General features: G+C 39.7%; 1 protein-coding gene across 1 annotated transcript in view; it reads right to left on the bottom strand.

Moving 5' to 3' along the window:
• Positions 1 to 839: 839 nt before the first annotated feature.
• ONECUT2 (one cut homeobox 2) overlaps positions 840 to 15,352 on the bottom strand; it is a 44,954-nt gene continuing 30,441 nt past the window's right edge. The window contains exon 2 of the mRNA XM_038402769.2: positions 840 to 5,410. Within this exon, the coding sequence (XP_038258697.1) occupies positions 5,124 to 5,410 (287 nt within the window). The 3' untranslated portion in view covers positions 840 to 5,123. The remainder of the gene's footprint in view (positions 5,411 to 15,352) is intronic.

Raw genomic sequence — 15,352 nt, 5'->3', positions numbered from 1 at the left:
GGAAAAAAATAAAATCATTCAAAGATTACCATTTTTTAAAACGTTTAAACAATAAAAATTCCCCTTAATAAATATAAATTAGGCCCAGTATAATCTATAAAGTTTTCCCACTTTTAAAAATACTCAGGTGTTGTGACAAGCAAGAAAAACATCAGATTTTCTCCCCCATAGCTAGCACAACTTTTCCAAAGCTATGTCATTACCATGTCTCCTTTTGGAAGAGGAGATTCCTATTCCCTTAAGTAGGTTTGAGCTTTGCTTTGCTGGTTTAGTCCTTCTCAGGTCTTTGGATTTAGCTTTAGTTAAGAGAGATCCAGAATAAAGCTATTCAACCGAAGTAATCAAGCACATTCTTTGTTCCTTCAGAGATGATTAAACAATATCCAAGGGTTCTTGAAAGTTGAATTCATCTTGGATGTGCCCATGATAGTGACTCCAAGTATATAGTAAAGAAGATGCTGGGATACTATTTTTACGTTAGTTTTTTGCATCCGAACAAATAAACAAAAAAGATACAAGTTATAGTCATATAGCTGTTAAGAGTTATAAACAGATGGCATATAAATGTAACACGCACATTTTGGATTGTTTTTAGTATAAACAGGATATACTGTATATCATACATATGTATACGCATACCCACAAATATATCTACAATCAGTTTATACTGTTAACACTCATTTTCTGAGTTATATGCTACATAAAAAGCCTGCTACAGTTGACAATGAAATGAAAGACTTAATATGGGTTGATAAAATATACGGGAGTCAAAAATGCAGCAGTATGTTCATATGTCCATATCAAAATCATTTTTGACAAATAGGCATATAATAGGAACATTGACATGGCCATAGCCTCAAAATGCAATCTTCTCTCAGGCAAAAATCTTACACTACAATTTTGCTTGAGCAAAGCCTGCAGGGTTGGAACCCTAATCATAACAGCAAAATCAGGGAGCCACCACTGTTCAATCAATATATTGTTTCCAGTGTGTGATTGTTTTCCAGTAGTTTAAATTTAAAGATTGGAATTTGAGCCATTATTTTGTCTACCAAGCACATCTAAACATTTGTGGGGAATCAAAAATATCACATTTTATCTTAAGGATAATTTTGGTTTGTTAATAATTCAGTATGTAACCTGGATTGTTCTGGCTACAGCTGCTGGCCTAGAGTCAAATAAAAAAGACTTTGACTCACCCCCTTGAATAAAAATAGCTTTTTTTCATTGCGTGGTTAACAGCTTTTGCATAACCCCATGAGATATGAAGCTTAGACACAAATTTCCTGGCCATGGTCTTTCCAGAGATAGTTGGGCATCTGCTGTATTTTTTATTGGTGAAATGAGACAAATAAAGCCTAAAAGGTGTTTAGATTTTAGACAATAAATTATTCTATTTTGGTCTGAAACAATCAAGGACCTGATTCTGCTTCTGTCATGTTGCGTAGCAACATATGTCACAAGGTGTCCCATTGAAATTCATAAGGCTGCTCACAGAATGCAATACTATTCAGCAAAGGTCAGGGTACTCGAATCTGGCCTTAAACAACGAGAAAGATGTGGCAGGAATTTCTAGAAAATTCACTGAGATTCAGTGCATATGATGTAAAAATGGTCTTTGAAGTTGTGAGAATTTACTCACGTTTCTCCTTTTACTTGTTAAAAGTTCACAAATCACTCTAATTTGTTAATCACTCTTTGTTAATTTTGGCTCATTTTGACAACATTCCTTAAATGATGGCTGGGATATTATTTTTTGTCAGACATACATATCAATTCACTGCAATCATAAGGAAAATTAACAGTAATTTAAAAGAGGTTAAGAAATGACATTCTGTGCTTTAACTAAAGTACTGTGTCCATTCCCTTTATAGAACAGCGAAGGGTATATAACTTTATGGAATGGGATATGAGAAAAACAATAAAGAAAAGCAGCATTGTATAATACTGCTAGACAATGAAGAAAAACAGTACTGGGATGGAAAATTGCTAGTATGGTCAATGATCATACTCAAGACATGTGTGGAGATAGGCACTCTCAAACCAACCCTGATCTGAACACTCCCTTCATTCCAAACTTTGAAGGTGAAGTTTAGATTTGGATCAAAACTTCATAGGCTGGACCCTCTTTCTATTATGGGCCAAATCAAAACCTTAAACCCCAACACCTTGATTCTTTGGAAAAGTGTGAGTCCAGATCTGACTTTTGCAACTCAGTTCCATCTCTGATAATGAGGCTTCACTTGTTCTTTGGAGACTTGTGTATGACCAATCTTCTCTGGGAAAGAGTTATGTGGAAAGAATAATTTCCCCCCAAAGCTAGCATTTATCAGTTTAGTTGCTGATACTGATTCCAGGGTAGCAATCTTGAATTTCTAAGGAAAGGTCTTAACTATCCTTATGGTACAGAAACATTTTCTGTTTTTCTTTCTTTTCTTAAAAAAAAATGTAAAATGTAGAAACTGATTATATTACTTTTATATACAGTGTTAACTGAAAAGAAGCCCTAAATCATGTGTAGAGATGGATTTGAATTGAGACACTGGTTGCAACCCTCCTCAGATTCCATCCTCCCCTGCATGCCCAAACTTTGAGGAAATTCAGATTTGGCCCTGGATCTAAACTTCATTATTTGGAAGTATAATGATTCAAACCAGAACAATGAATGCAAACCACCTGAACTATTGGAAGCTCTGATCCAGTTTGAATTCTAGATCTGATCTTTGTGACTCAGGCTCATCTCTAGTGATATGCAGTATTTACAATGAAGTATTTCAGAACCTATCTTGCAGGATTCATTTAAGGGGAAGGGGAAGAGGATCTTGTCAGTTAAGCTTTGTTTCCCCAGATGGGTTGGCTGTTTAAAGCTCTGAACATACAAGAGAACAATTCTACTTGTTAAAAACAAATAATATTCAACTGACATTTTCCCACATACTCTTATGGACAGAGAAGACAGATTAGTTTAGTATCCCAACACCTTATACTTGGAGTCCATGGAATCCTTGAAAGATTCCATGTGGGGGGAGAAACAGAAAAAAAAATTAAAAACCACCCTTTTTGTTGCTCAAAGAAACAGAACTGATTACCTTTACACAGATCAATGGTGCTATAAGCATTTTAGCCGTGCAAGAGGAGATAATGAACTGAAACAAAAGTTGTGAGAAATCCTCATCTTTGGTATTGTAGCTGTTGAGGTTTCGGTTGCTCTGTTCCTTGTTCTTTTGAAAAAACTGCATAGGCACAAATTAAAGACAATCTTCAACTTTAAGATTACTGAGTTGTCAGATGAAGCAGCACTCACATTGGCTTTACTTTGTTTTGATTTTTGTCAACCCTTTCTTTGAAATCTGCTTCCTAAAATGTCCAAGATGTCTGTCAAAACACAGTGTGTTGTGTTGTTTTTGTTTCCTGACGTGCTTCCTTGGTTTTTTTATTTTATTTTATTTTATTAAAATGGAACAGTTTGTTGCAGAAGAAGTAGGTGCAGAAAAAGTTTCTTTGGTTTCGATTAAGTAGTACATAAAAAAGTCTCAAGTGTCTTTAAAGAATCATTACAGCGTTTGGCTTGCTTTTGAACACTCAATCGGTGTTTCAAAAGGGGCCATTCACTGGTAAATATGCACATCAAGTGACCATAACAATTTCAGTGATAAGGATTGTTTATACTATTTGAAGACTACTGTAACTGCAGCTAGTATGGCCCTATTAGCTCTGCTACTCCACTCACGACTTTGCTAATTTTGTCAGCATCCACTTTCTGCTCAATTGTACAGCAAACTAAAATGATAGAGTTATACTTTTTTTGGAGTTTGCAAGGCTTTCTGATTTCTAAAATAATCACAATACTATGATGATGATGGAAATAAATGGCAAGTTATAAATGTCTTTGGCTTACAATATACTGCATCTTTGGTGTACTGTGTTCTCTTCAGGTTAAATGAATTGGTAATGGAGATGTGACAGATTTTGATGTCATATTTAAGTCATATGCAGCACATCTAAATGGTCAGTGACATCCTGAAAGTGGATGCTTTTTTTCTGCTAAGAAAATACCGAGAAACTCTAATACAGAATGCATCAATTTAAAAAAACAAACAAACAAAAAAAAGCCAACAAACACCTAAATAGACTTCAGTAACAATGAAATGATAAGGAGAAACTAGATGCTAATAACTAAAAAGGACATATGAATGACCTAAAGAAATCTAGCTTTCTTAAAGTGTTGTGTTTGCTCCATGCACTGTAGCAGTTAAATTGACCTCCTGAGTGTGCATCTGCATTATGTACAAACACAGAATTTGTGACAAACAGCAAAATGTGCTTGAAGCTTGTGTGGTCACATACTTTTCATTAACAACTTCATAAATTAGAGTGTCTTGAAAGAACAGATGTAGCAAGTCCAGAACCATTCTATTTCTGTATCTATTGTCTTTGTGCTTGATACTTTGAGCTCAAGTGAACTGAATTTTAGTGATACAAGACCATGTGAGTGTTCACTGATAAGTTTAAAAAATAAACCCAAAACATAAAATTGGATCCATTTTTTTCTAAAACATCTAAACAAAACAATGCCTGAGATTACAAAACAGGTTCTTGGATTTTTCAATTTCCATCTTTTAAAATTTGTGCTCAGTTCTCATGTTGTTATGTTATGGGTGTGAGCTTTGGTATATTGTGGTGTGGCAAGCCTAAGCATTTGGAAAACAAAGTAGGTCAGACATGTTTGTACTTCTGTTCAGCTACCAACTCTGGGCAATCCTGCCGTACTCCCATCGCCTTCAATGCTGATTCATAGTTTAAGTCTTCATTGGCTCTCAGGAAAAATTTGTGTCATGAATGACCCACTTATATTTTGGATATGCTTAGCCTGTCTTGAATGTAATACTATATAGAAAGTGATTAATTTGTGATTTGCACCTTCTAAAACTGACTAAATAGCCATTAAAAAAGTGTCCTATGTTTACAACTAGACTAGAATTACTTTCCAAGAGAATTGTGCTTTCAAATCACCAGTGAAGGGCCCCACTCAGAATCCATACTTTCTTTCTTTTCTTTCTTTTTTTTTTCTTTTCTCCTTTTTTTATGGTTGAGTTGTGCCCAATTTAGATTCCTTTCTTCAATCATGCTTTGGTACAAGTGCTGGAGGCTGAAGAGGATCCCCCTGTACTCAAATCATCCTGCCATTTCTCTAGGCTGCGCCTCCTAGCGTTCATGAAGAAGTTACTGACAGTGGTAAGTTCCAAGCCCAGCTGTTGGGAGATGGTGATCTGCATTTCTTTGGATGGACGTTTGTTCTCTTTGAAGATGGCAAAAAGTGTTCTGCGCTGGAGATCGGTGAAAACCAGACGAGATTTCTTCTGGGAATTGTTCCTGTCTTTGTTCGGTTCTTGTTCTTTGCGTTTGCATGCTTGGGGAACCAGAAAAGAGAGAGAGAAAAATGAATCAATGTATGCATAAGTACCAATAAACTGAGCAGGTGATACAGTGAAAACATTGATAAAACTGTACAGTGGATGTAAACTGTTAAACCTTATTGTGCAAACTGCAGTGCTGTCAATAACCACCGTTCTCAGGTTCATCTCTTAAGAATGTGAGTCACTGATATGCCTAGTGTGGGCAGTAAAACCAAAGAGATCAATGATCTGAATTAATACTGAGTAAACAATTAGTACTTGAAAAAGCTTTCTAGGAGGAATTATATAGGGGGGACTTTGGTCCCAAACACAGCTAAAAGGCCTGATTTTTCAAAAATGACTAGTGATTTTGAAAAAAGAAAAGGAGTACTTGTGGCACCTTAGAGACTAACAAATTTATTAGAGCATAAGCTTTCGTGAGCTACAGCTCACTTCATCGGATTTTGAGTCACTCCAATTCTAGGTGCTGAGCACCCATCCACTGAAAATCAAGCACCCTCAGGTGTCATCCAAAAATTAAGGCTCTCAAAAAAATCACTATCCTCTTTAAAAATTGTAGGCTTTTAGGTCTATTCCTGTTATAAACGGCCCCCTTTCAGAAACATATAACTCCCCCATAAAATTCGCTTCATGATCTGAAATGTAGAATACAAAATTTCAGCCTAGAAAAGAAAATTCAAACCATATCTGTCTCGCCTTTCCCAGTAGCTAACAGAAAGTGTCACTGTTTTCAGATACTTTTTGCGTGCTCTTATGACACACAACAGGCTCAGATTTTATTTTGCAAATGAAATTGTGGAGGCTATTAGTCCATTATGTCAAGTAAACCATTTAGGAAGTGGATCTATGCACAGAATAAATACAAAATGGAAATGACTACTATATGCATGCAGAGCATGTACTCCATGGGCATGTTGGGGCAAAGAGCCTTTTCTTAGGCCTAAAATTACATATGCACTCCAGTAAACTGGAAAAGGCACTACAGTGGTGAGGTGAAGGCATGAAAATCTGCTGTGTAAACGTACAGGAGAAGGTAGAGAGCAGAACCAGCATAATCCACCCCCCTTCTTACAAAGCCTCACCAAACAGACACCATCCATCTGGAGCTCTATGGATTGAAAGGATACGTCAGCATGGTAGCAGTTTTAATCTAGCAGACAGCCCTCCACACTATAATCTGCTAGCAAATCAACGTAATTTCCATGGGAAATTCCAGAGGGAGTGAATGCTGACAGTTCCAGCATTAATTCCTGCTGCATACCTTGAAGAGGGAGTAGAAAGGCATGGACTCACCAAGGTTAGGAAGGGATGTTCACAGTTTAGCATGGAGAGTAGGCTGTCTGCACAAATCCCCTAAAAATCTAAGGCACTTCCCCCCACAGATCTCAGGACATACGTCTGGATAGAGGATTATGTCCAACTCCTATGCCTTGAACTATGAAGTCTGGGCCAGATTTTTAATGGTATTTTGGTGCCTAAAAATACAGATTGGGGCCTAGTGGGATTTTCAAAAGCACCTAGGTGTCTAGCCCCCATTGAATTCCAAGTGTGAAAATCCCCCTTGGCACCTATCACATCTTCACTCACTGAAATACCTTTAAAATTCTGTCTCTCTATGCTCTGCACTCTATTGAATTTCCCCTAGTTTTCCTCTTCCTGTGTGTTGTCATGAGAGAGGATGGTTTGGCCCCAAAAGCTGTCAGACACCTGTGTTGCTAACTTGAAATGTGGAAAAGTAGAGGAAGCATTCTAGAGGACAGGTCAGGACTAGGCCTCTGAAGAGCTGTGTTCCAGTCTCAGCTCTGCTACAGATTTCTGTGTGTCCTTGGGCAAACCATTTAATCTCTCTGGGCTTCAGCTTCCCACTCTGTAGAATGGGGACAAGGAATACCTACTTAACAGTGGTGTTGGGAGACTTAATTCATTAATGTTTCTAAGGCGCTTTGAGATCCTCGCATGGAAGGCCCTATAGGAGTGAAAAGTATTATTATTACTTTTTTTACAAATTACACATTCATACCATTTAAAGCTCTTATCGTAGATGCAAATCTGGAAGGAGTGAAGTGGTTTGGAATAAAATTATAACTAGTAGTGCAAACTTTTACCCCAAACTTCAGCCAAACTAAACCTTTTTTGAAATTTAGAACTGTCTGGATACTTTTCTCCACATCTCCTATTATTTGTCATTTTCATCCATATCTGCACCAGCGACAACCAGGAAAAGAGCTGCTGAAACACCCCAAGAGTTGTGGTGCTATTTATAGCCCAAATGGGGACAAGAAGTACCAGAAAGCTGTCAAGCATGTTTATTCTCTTGAGATTTCCAGGCACATTTTGCTGACTTGAGATGTTCCAATAAAGTTCAGCTAAGAATCAAAAGTCTTGATGTTTATCAGACCATGAACTAAACTTCTGGACCTTTTGAAATTCCTACATTGCTACTGGGAAGGTGTAGCATGAATGAGACATAGAGATCAACCCAGTCTTTTAATATTATTCAAATGGCAAGCAGACCTAAAGTTCAGCAATTTTATTTTGACTAGCCTAGCCCAAACTCCCCAAAAAAACTAAAACCAAACCAACCAACCAACCCCCAAAAATATCCAAACAAAAAAAACCCCCAGTTCCCCACATCAAATTATAAATTCCTCAAATGATATGCAGATTGTATTATCCCATGTTAATTATTTAATATTAGAAAACACAAAACCAAGAAAATTCAGTTAAAACTAAAACCCCTGTTTAAAAAGTACATTAATGATGCAATATCCTTATTTATTTATTTGTGCAATATGAGGTGATCTAGATGCAGTGCTCGCATTCTATGATGCTGAGCATTATGGAGAAACCCTAGATAGCTAGATAGAGAATTATTAGCACGCCCTTTAAAACCTTGATTCAATCAGTCTCAGAATAACAATTTTTGATCAACAACTTAAAAGGGCCACTGTCAAGGTCAGTAGGCCCGAAATGTCACTCACCTTTTCTTTTCCTCTGTCTGTCTGCAAACTCTACGCAATTCTTTCTGGCTTTGATCCTGCAAGGTGCTGAATACTCTGGCCTTGATCCACCAAAGCACTCAAACACATTTTTAGTTTTAAATAAATGACTAACCCCATGGAAAGCAATGAGGCTAATCACATTGTTAAAATTAAGCACATGCTTAAATACCTTGCTGGATTAGGACCAGAATGCTCCGCACCTTGCAAGATTGAGCTAGGTATGTCAGTTCAAGCCTCCCTGTCAAAATCACAAATACTTCAATGATCTTCTTATGAAACAGGAAAGATCAAGCGCAGGTACCCCAAATTCATGAACAACCCTACAATAACAAATCAATTTGTGTGCAACAGAAGACAAAATTTTGTCATATGAAACCAGATTTCAGTTTCAAGCTTCCACGAATTACTGTAAATTGCAGTTAGAAAAAAAAAAGCATATGAGATAACCCCTTCATGGCATTTTTTGCTATTGCTAAAAAATCCACATCAAGTGTATGCACACTCAGGGGTAGAGTATCTGAGATAGCCTCCCATTTCATAAACCTCTTTTTTTTTTTTTTTGCAAAATGGAATTGTTTTCCAACCAGCCCTATTAGGAATTAACATTTCCTTCCTAAATCACCATGCTCCACAAGGGACCTCTCTCCAGCCTTCTAGCAACATGAGCAAAGACACCATTCTCATCTCCCCCTTCTATCTATAACAGATAAACTGGTTATTTGATTCACACCCAGTAAAAAAACAGATTTTATGGTTAATTTAAAATCCAACATAACCTGTCAATTATGGTATGAGGCTCAACAAAACCCTATTTAAAGCTGGTTTGCTTGAAACTCATCACAGGTTCTTCAGGCCAACTGATGCCCTCAGATTAATTTAAGGCTAGTGGGGTTGCACAGATGTTGCTGAGGGCTCAATCTAAAGACAATGGGTGGCAGAGGTGTGGCTGATGGCATAATTTGGCCCGCATATTACAATGAATATGGAACTCCAGAAGGCTCTTTTTACAATGTCATTTGTTAGGGTGGATCAGCAGTTGAGCAACAAAATTCCATCATAGGCCAAACGGTCATAGCAGGCCCCAGTTCAGTGGAATCAGTGTTTCCAATGTACTGAATAAGGCAACTGTGGACTGGGATAGCTGAGGAACTCCATATGACTAGCTCCATGCTTGCTATTCTTAGAGCAGAATGCAGGGGGCCTTAGAATCAGGTTGAGGAGAGCTGGCGGGGGCTGCTTCTCCTCTGTTACCAGTTTTACAGTAGCAAAACTCCATTGACTTCAATAGTAAGTGAGAGGAGAAGGGAGTGCCTAGGTGTCATGGCTCCTGTTTCAGCCTGGGGCTGCAGACCTGCCCTGTGCCCGCCTGCAGGACGGGCTGGATTCTGTTCACCACAACCGTGCATATAGGCTGTTCTATATATATGTTCAGCCACCTCATACATGGCCCATCCACAGCTCTCTGGATGGCCCACGATTGTTTGATGAAGCACAGGGTGATTACAGACTTGGGGCCCCATAGGAAAGCATTTAGAACTTCTCCTTGTGCAGACTAAGATACTGCCTGTGATTAGTCTATGAGGCTTTCCAAATGGAGTCAGTGAAGGACCTGCTTGTCCGAGCTGATTAGAGGGTGATGGAAGCAGCCTCCAAAGCATCTGACTCTTCTGATAGGCTAAACTCCCTCTGCAGCCTAAGTGGGGAATGCAGGAGCCTCCTAACAGGACCATGGTCAGCAACATAAATGGAAATGAACATTCATGCACAAATCCAATTAAATATTGTCATGTGCACAAATGAGCTCCACAGCGCAATCCCAATTGTGCACTCAACTGACCAATCAGGTGTACAATGCGCCCTATTCAAACAGGTGTAGGTGGATGCAACTCCATTAACTTCAATTGACTACAGTATACTGATGGTACTGCAGCTCAAAACAACTCATAATCATTGAATAGAAGAGACTTCAGGAGGTCATCTAGTCCAACCCCCTGCTCAAAGCAGGACCAATCCCCAACTAAATCATCCCAGCCAGGGCTTTGTCAAGCCGGGCCTTAAAAACCTCTAAGGATGGAGATTCCACCACCTCCCTAGGTAACCCATTCCAGTGCTTCACCACCCTCCTAGTGAAATAGTGTTTCCTAATATCCAACCTAAACCTCCCCACTGCAACTTAAGACCATTACTCCTTGTTCTGTCATCTTCCACCACTGAGAGCCCAGCTCCATTCTCTTTGGAACCCCCTTTCAGGTAGTTGAAGGCTGCTATCAAATCTCCCCTCATTCTTCTTTTCTGCAGACTAAACAAGCTCAGTTCCCTCGGCCTCTCCTTGTAAGTCATGTGCCCCAGCCCCCTGATCATTTTTGTTGCCTTCCACTGGACTCTCTCCAATTTGTCCACATCCTTTATGTAGTGGGGGCCCCAAAACTGGATGCAACACTTCATATGTGGCCTCACCAGTGCCTAATAGAGGGGAATAATCACTTCCCTCGATCTGCTGGCAACGTTCCTGCTAATGCAGCCCAATATGCCATTAGCCTTCTTGGTAACAAGGCCACACTGCTGACTCATATCCAGCTTCTCATCCACTGTAATCCCTAGGTCCTTTTCTGCAGAACTGCTGCTTAGCCAGTCAGTCCCCAGCCTGTAACGGTGCATGGGAATCTTCCTTCCTAAGTGCAGGCCTCTGCACTTGTCCTTGTTGAACCTCATCAGATTTCTTTTGGCCCAATCCTCCAATTTGTCTAGGTCACTCTAGACCCTATCCCTACCCTCTGGCATATCTACCTATTCCCCCAGCTTAGTGTCATCCGTGAATATGCTGAGAGTGGAATCCATCCTATCATCCAGATCATTAATAAAGATGTTGAACAAAACCGGCCCCAGGACCGACCCTTGGGCCACTCCACTTGATACCGGCTGACAACTAGATATCGAGCCGTTGCTCACTACCTGTTGAGCTCAACAATCTAGCCAGCTTTCTATCCACCTTATAGTCCATTCATCCAATCCATACTTTTTTAACTTGCTGGTGAGAATACTGTGGGAAACTGCATCAAAAGTTTTGCTAAAGTCAAGATATATCACGTCCACCGCCTTCCCCATATCCACAGAGCCAGTTATCTCATCATCGAAAGCAATCAGGTTGGTCAGTCCTGACCAATCCTGCCAGCAAACTCATATAAACTGTGAACTGCAGAGGTGACAGAATAGAAGTATTGAAGATAATAGGTGCTGGAACTAGCGGTGCTGGAGGTGCTGCTGCACCCTCTGGCTTGAAGTGGTTTCCATTATACATAGGGTTTACAGTGTGGTTTAATGGCTCTCAGCACCCCTAATATACAAATTGTCCCAGTGCCCCTATGCAGGATCCTACAAAAGGGAGCCTGAGTAAGGGAGTGTAATTACCTCACACTGTGCGTTACCCATCTCACAAAGAAAAGGAGGAAGCCACCCAAGAGCAATTCCATCCACGCCTGTCAGAATTCATGAAGGTGGGTGGATCAAAAGATCAATTACATCAAAGACTGCTAATGGATCTTAAAAAGTTCAGTATAAATAGCTGATTTTTTATCCATTAGCAGAAGGAGAACTTCTAGCAGGAAAACTAATGTCATCTTCATAATGTGTCCAAGGCTAAAACTAGACTGATAGAGGTATCTGCACAAAATCCACGCTTTGACATGCTTTGGAAACATGCTAAGACCAAAAGATCCCTATTAGATAAGTGATTGGATTTGCAGATGTGCTGTTGGAGCTAAGCTAACTTTAGGCACTTAAGTTTGAAAATTTAGCATCTCTGGAACTGGGAACAGGATTTGATTCATCTGCCTCCCTTCACACTGGATGGAAATGGGTGATGTTGATGGAGGTGCATCCACCTACACCTATTGCAATAAGGCACAGCTGTGTGCCTGATTGCTCAGTTGGGTACATAGCTGAGATTGCACTGACAAGATCATTTCTGCACATCAACATATTTCTTTGGATTTGTGCAAGAAGGTGTGCACTTAATTGAATTAATTGGGCCTGATTTGTCTCTTACATCATTTTTTTCTTCCAATGTAACACAATTAACTTCAGTGGAGTTAATCCTCTTTTACACTGAGTGTAAGGTCAGAGTCAGGCCCTTTGAAATGAAATTCTTTATCTCTACCTGTATTTTTGATTAGATTGTAATTGAGAGTCACTATTGCCTCTCTGATTTTCCTCCCTTCCCTGCCCGCCCACTCCTGACCACCTATGCTGAATGAGGAATGGGCATGCAGGAGGCTGCTTTCACTCCCCATGCTGTGACCTGCAGCACTCTTAGCCTATGCTGAGGAGTAAGGAAAGGAATGGTCACAATTCTGCCCTTACTTATGCCAGAGTGACAAGTTAGGTGTGGTAATATCTTTAATTGGGCCAACTTCTGTTGGTGGAAGGGACAAGCTTTTGAGCTTCACAGAGCTCCTCATTATGCCAGAATGACAGCTGACATGTCAAATGCGAGGATGATGAATGCATTACTCAGAGACTTTAAGTGGGAATTGCTTTTATGGCATAAGCATCAGAAAGAAAACTAGTGCACATGGCATGATTCCTTTTCATGCAACACACCGAGACTTCAGTGTAAGTCATAGTGGACCCATAACTGTATATGGACCCTACGCATGTCCAAAAGGAGAGATTAACTGTAAAATTAGGCAAAGTCAGGGCCACACTTGCTGTCTACCCCCCCGCTCCAGAGTTGATGGCATGTAAGAGATGCCGCACTTTTGTAGCAGGGATGGACTAGTGGCGAAAGGGTGCTCAAGGAGTGCCTCTTTGACAATCCACCAGTGCAGGACACTTTCCTGGAACTTTTGAGTGCTAGGAGAAGACCTTACTAACAAGCCTGCTGGTGATCCATAGACCCTCAGGGTTAAATTCTGCTGGTTTGAAGCCATGGTTTCTTAATCCTTTTTGCATATGCTGCAGCACATACCTGAGTGGGGGCACATATATTTCCATTTCAGAGCAGAGGTAACATGCACTACAGCATGTATCTCCCTGGTCACACTGAGTCACCCTACCTTACCTCAGGAGGGTGGCTCTGAGACCTACATCAAAGCCAATTCCCTTTGTCCTTCTCCAGTATGTGGCCACTATTAACAAAAGGAGGATTTTGTCCAGCATTTGGAAAGTGCTTTTGGCTGGAAAAGACCATTTAAATGTGTAACGTTATTATTATATTATTCTGGTACTAGAGATGGGCCTGAACCAACCCCCCAGGTTATTATTATTTGTATTACAGTAGTCAACAAAAGTTGGAGTCTTGTTGTGCTAGGCGCTGTACATATACAAAGCAAGAGACTGCCTTGCCTTGAAGAGCTTACACATTTAATAGACAAAAGAGAAGGGAAGTATTATTATTTCCATTTTCAGATGAGTAATGGAGGCACAGAAAGACTAAAGACCAGAATTTCAAAATGAGCTCTGCACCCACAGAGAGTCCCAGAACTTCAAAAGAGTTCAGCAGATGGAGTGTTGAGCTCATTTGAAAGCTTAAGTGTCACAGTGGTAGCTTCTGGGTCCTGAGCTCTTTTTGAAAATCTGGGCCCTGGTGTCTTGCACAAGGTCAAAAAGGAAGTTTGTAGCAAAGTCAGGAATTGAATCCTGATCTCTTGAGGCCTAGTGCTGTGCCTTACCACAAACCAGTGCTTTCTCTCAACAGCCATGCGCTTTGGGCAAGTTCTGAGTGGGATTCAGTGCCTCACCTGAGCTATCCCACTGGCTTCTTTTTCCATAACAGGACTAAACTATATCCCTATATCTAAACACCCAAACCCTGGGAAAGTTTAGACCTGGATCCAGAATTTCATGACTCTGACTATAAAGGGATGAATCAGAACTCCAGATCCAAAGACTCCCAAACTTTGGAAAAGCTCAGATTGGGTCTGAACGGTATAGCTAGTGGGGCATTCTCTAATTATGACAACAAACAAAACAAAGCTCAAAGCTCTTTCTTCTATTTATGATAAAAATAAATATCCCCTACCCTCATTTATCTAATTTCCATTATATTTCCAGGTCTTGTTTATTTCTCCACTGTCTTATTGTTTTACATCTCTGCTTTCCCCGGATTCTTTTTCGTATTATATTGTAACTTCTTCTTAGTCTTGGTTTGGGAACTAATGACTTTTATTTTGATGGGGGAAGATTACGGAAATTATGGATTTATGGGACAGAAATAATTTTTCACACATTCCTCCCCCCCTGCCCACCTCCAAATAACCAAGTCCTATTGAACTAATGTATTTGGGGCAAGGGGTGGAGAGTAGAGTAAGAGGGGAAAAGTATGAAATTGATGGTGTTTTTTGTTTGTTTTGTTTTTGTGCACTGGGGAGCATATTCCAGTATTTAGTTCAGGAAATGTCTCATGCATGATGAAGACTGGCCGAATTTTTTTAAACAAACCCCTTATTAAACTGTTGACAGCATGTCACTTCTCTATATGCTTGGCTGCAACCTGTTCTCGCCTGTTGCTTTTTATATTTTATAACTCGCCTTCCTTTTTCCAGTCGTCATGTCATCTCACTAGCTAAATGTTTCATTCATTTTTATTTCAGGTTGATTTTTTTTCTTCTATTCTTTCTCTCTCCACTTGTCCAACTGGTTTTTTTCCTCCTTTCTTTCTTGCTCTCTCTCTCTCTCTCTATTTTTCTCCATTCTTACTGTACCTTCTCTCCATGTTTTTCTTTTCTCACCTCTTCTTTCCTTCCTCTTCTTAATTTTGTCCCTTTTCTCTCCTTCTATCATCTGCCATCATTTTCTTCCTGGGCATCATGTGTAATTTTGCATGAATTATCTTGTATGATATGGTACAAAACTATATTTTGTATGGCACATTTAATGCAAACCATATCCCAAAACACTTTACACTATTTTTTTACATAAACACAACTTTTCCTG

This window comes from Dermochelys coriacea, chromosome 5 (genome assembly GCF_009764565.3).
Source record: "Dermochelys coriacea isolate rDerCor1 chromosome 5, rDerCor1.pri.v4, whole genome shotgun sequence".
In the NCBI taxonomy this organism is placed as follows: domain Eukaryota; kingdom Metazoa; phylum Chordata; order Testudines; family Dermochelyidae; genus Dermochelys; species Dermochelys coriacea.
The sequence above is the reverse complement of the archived record's forward strand: the minus strand, read 5'-3'. Positions and strand labels throughout refer to the sequence as shown.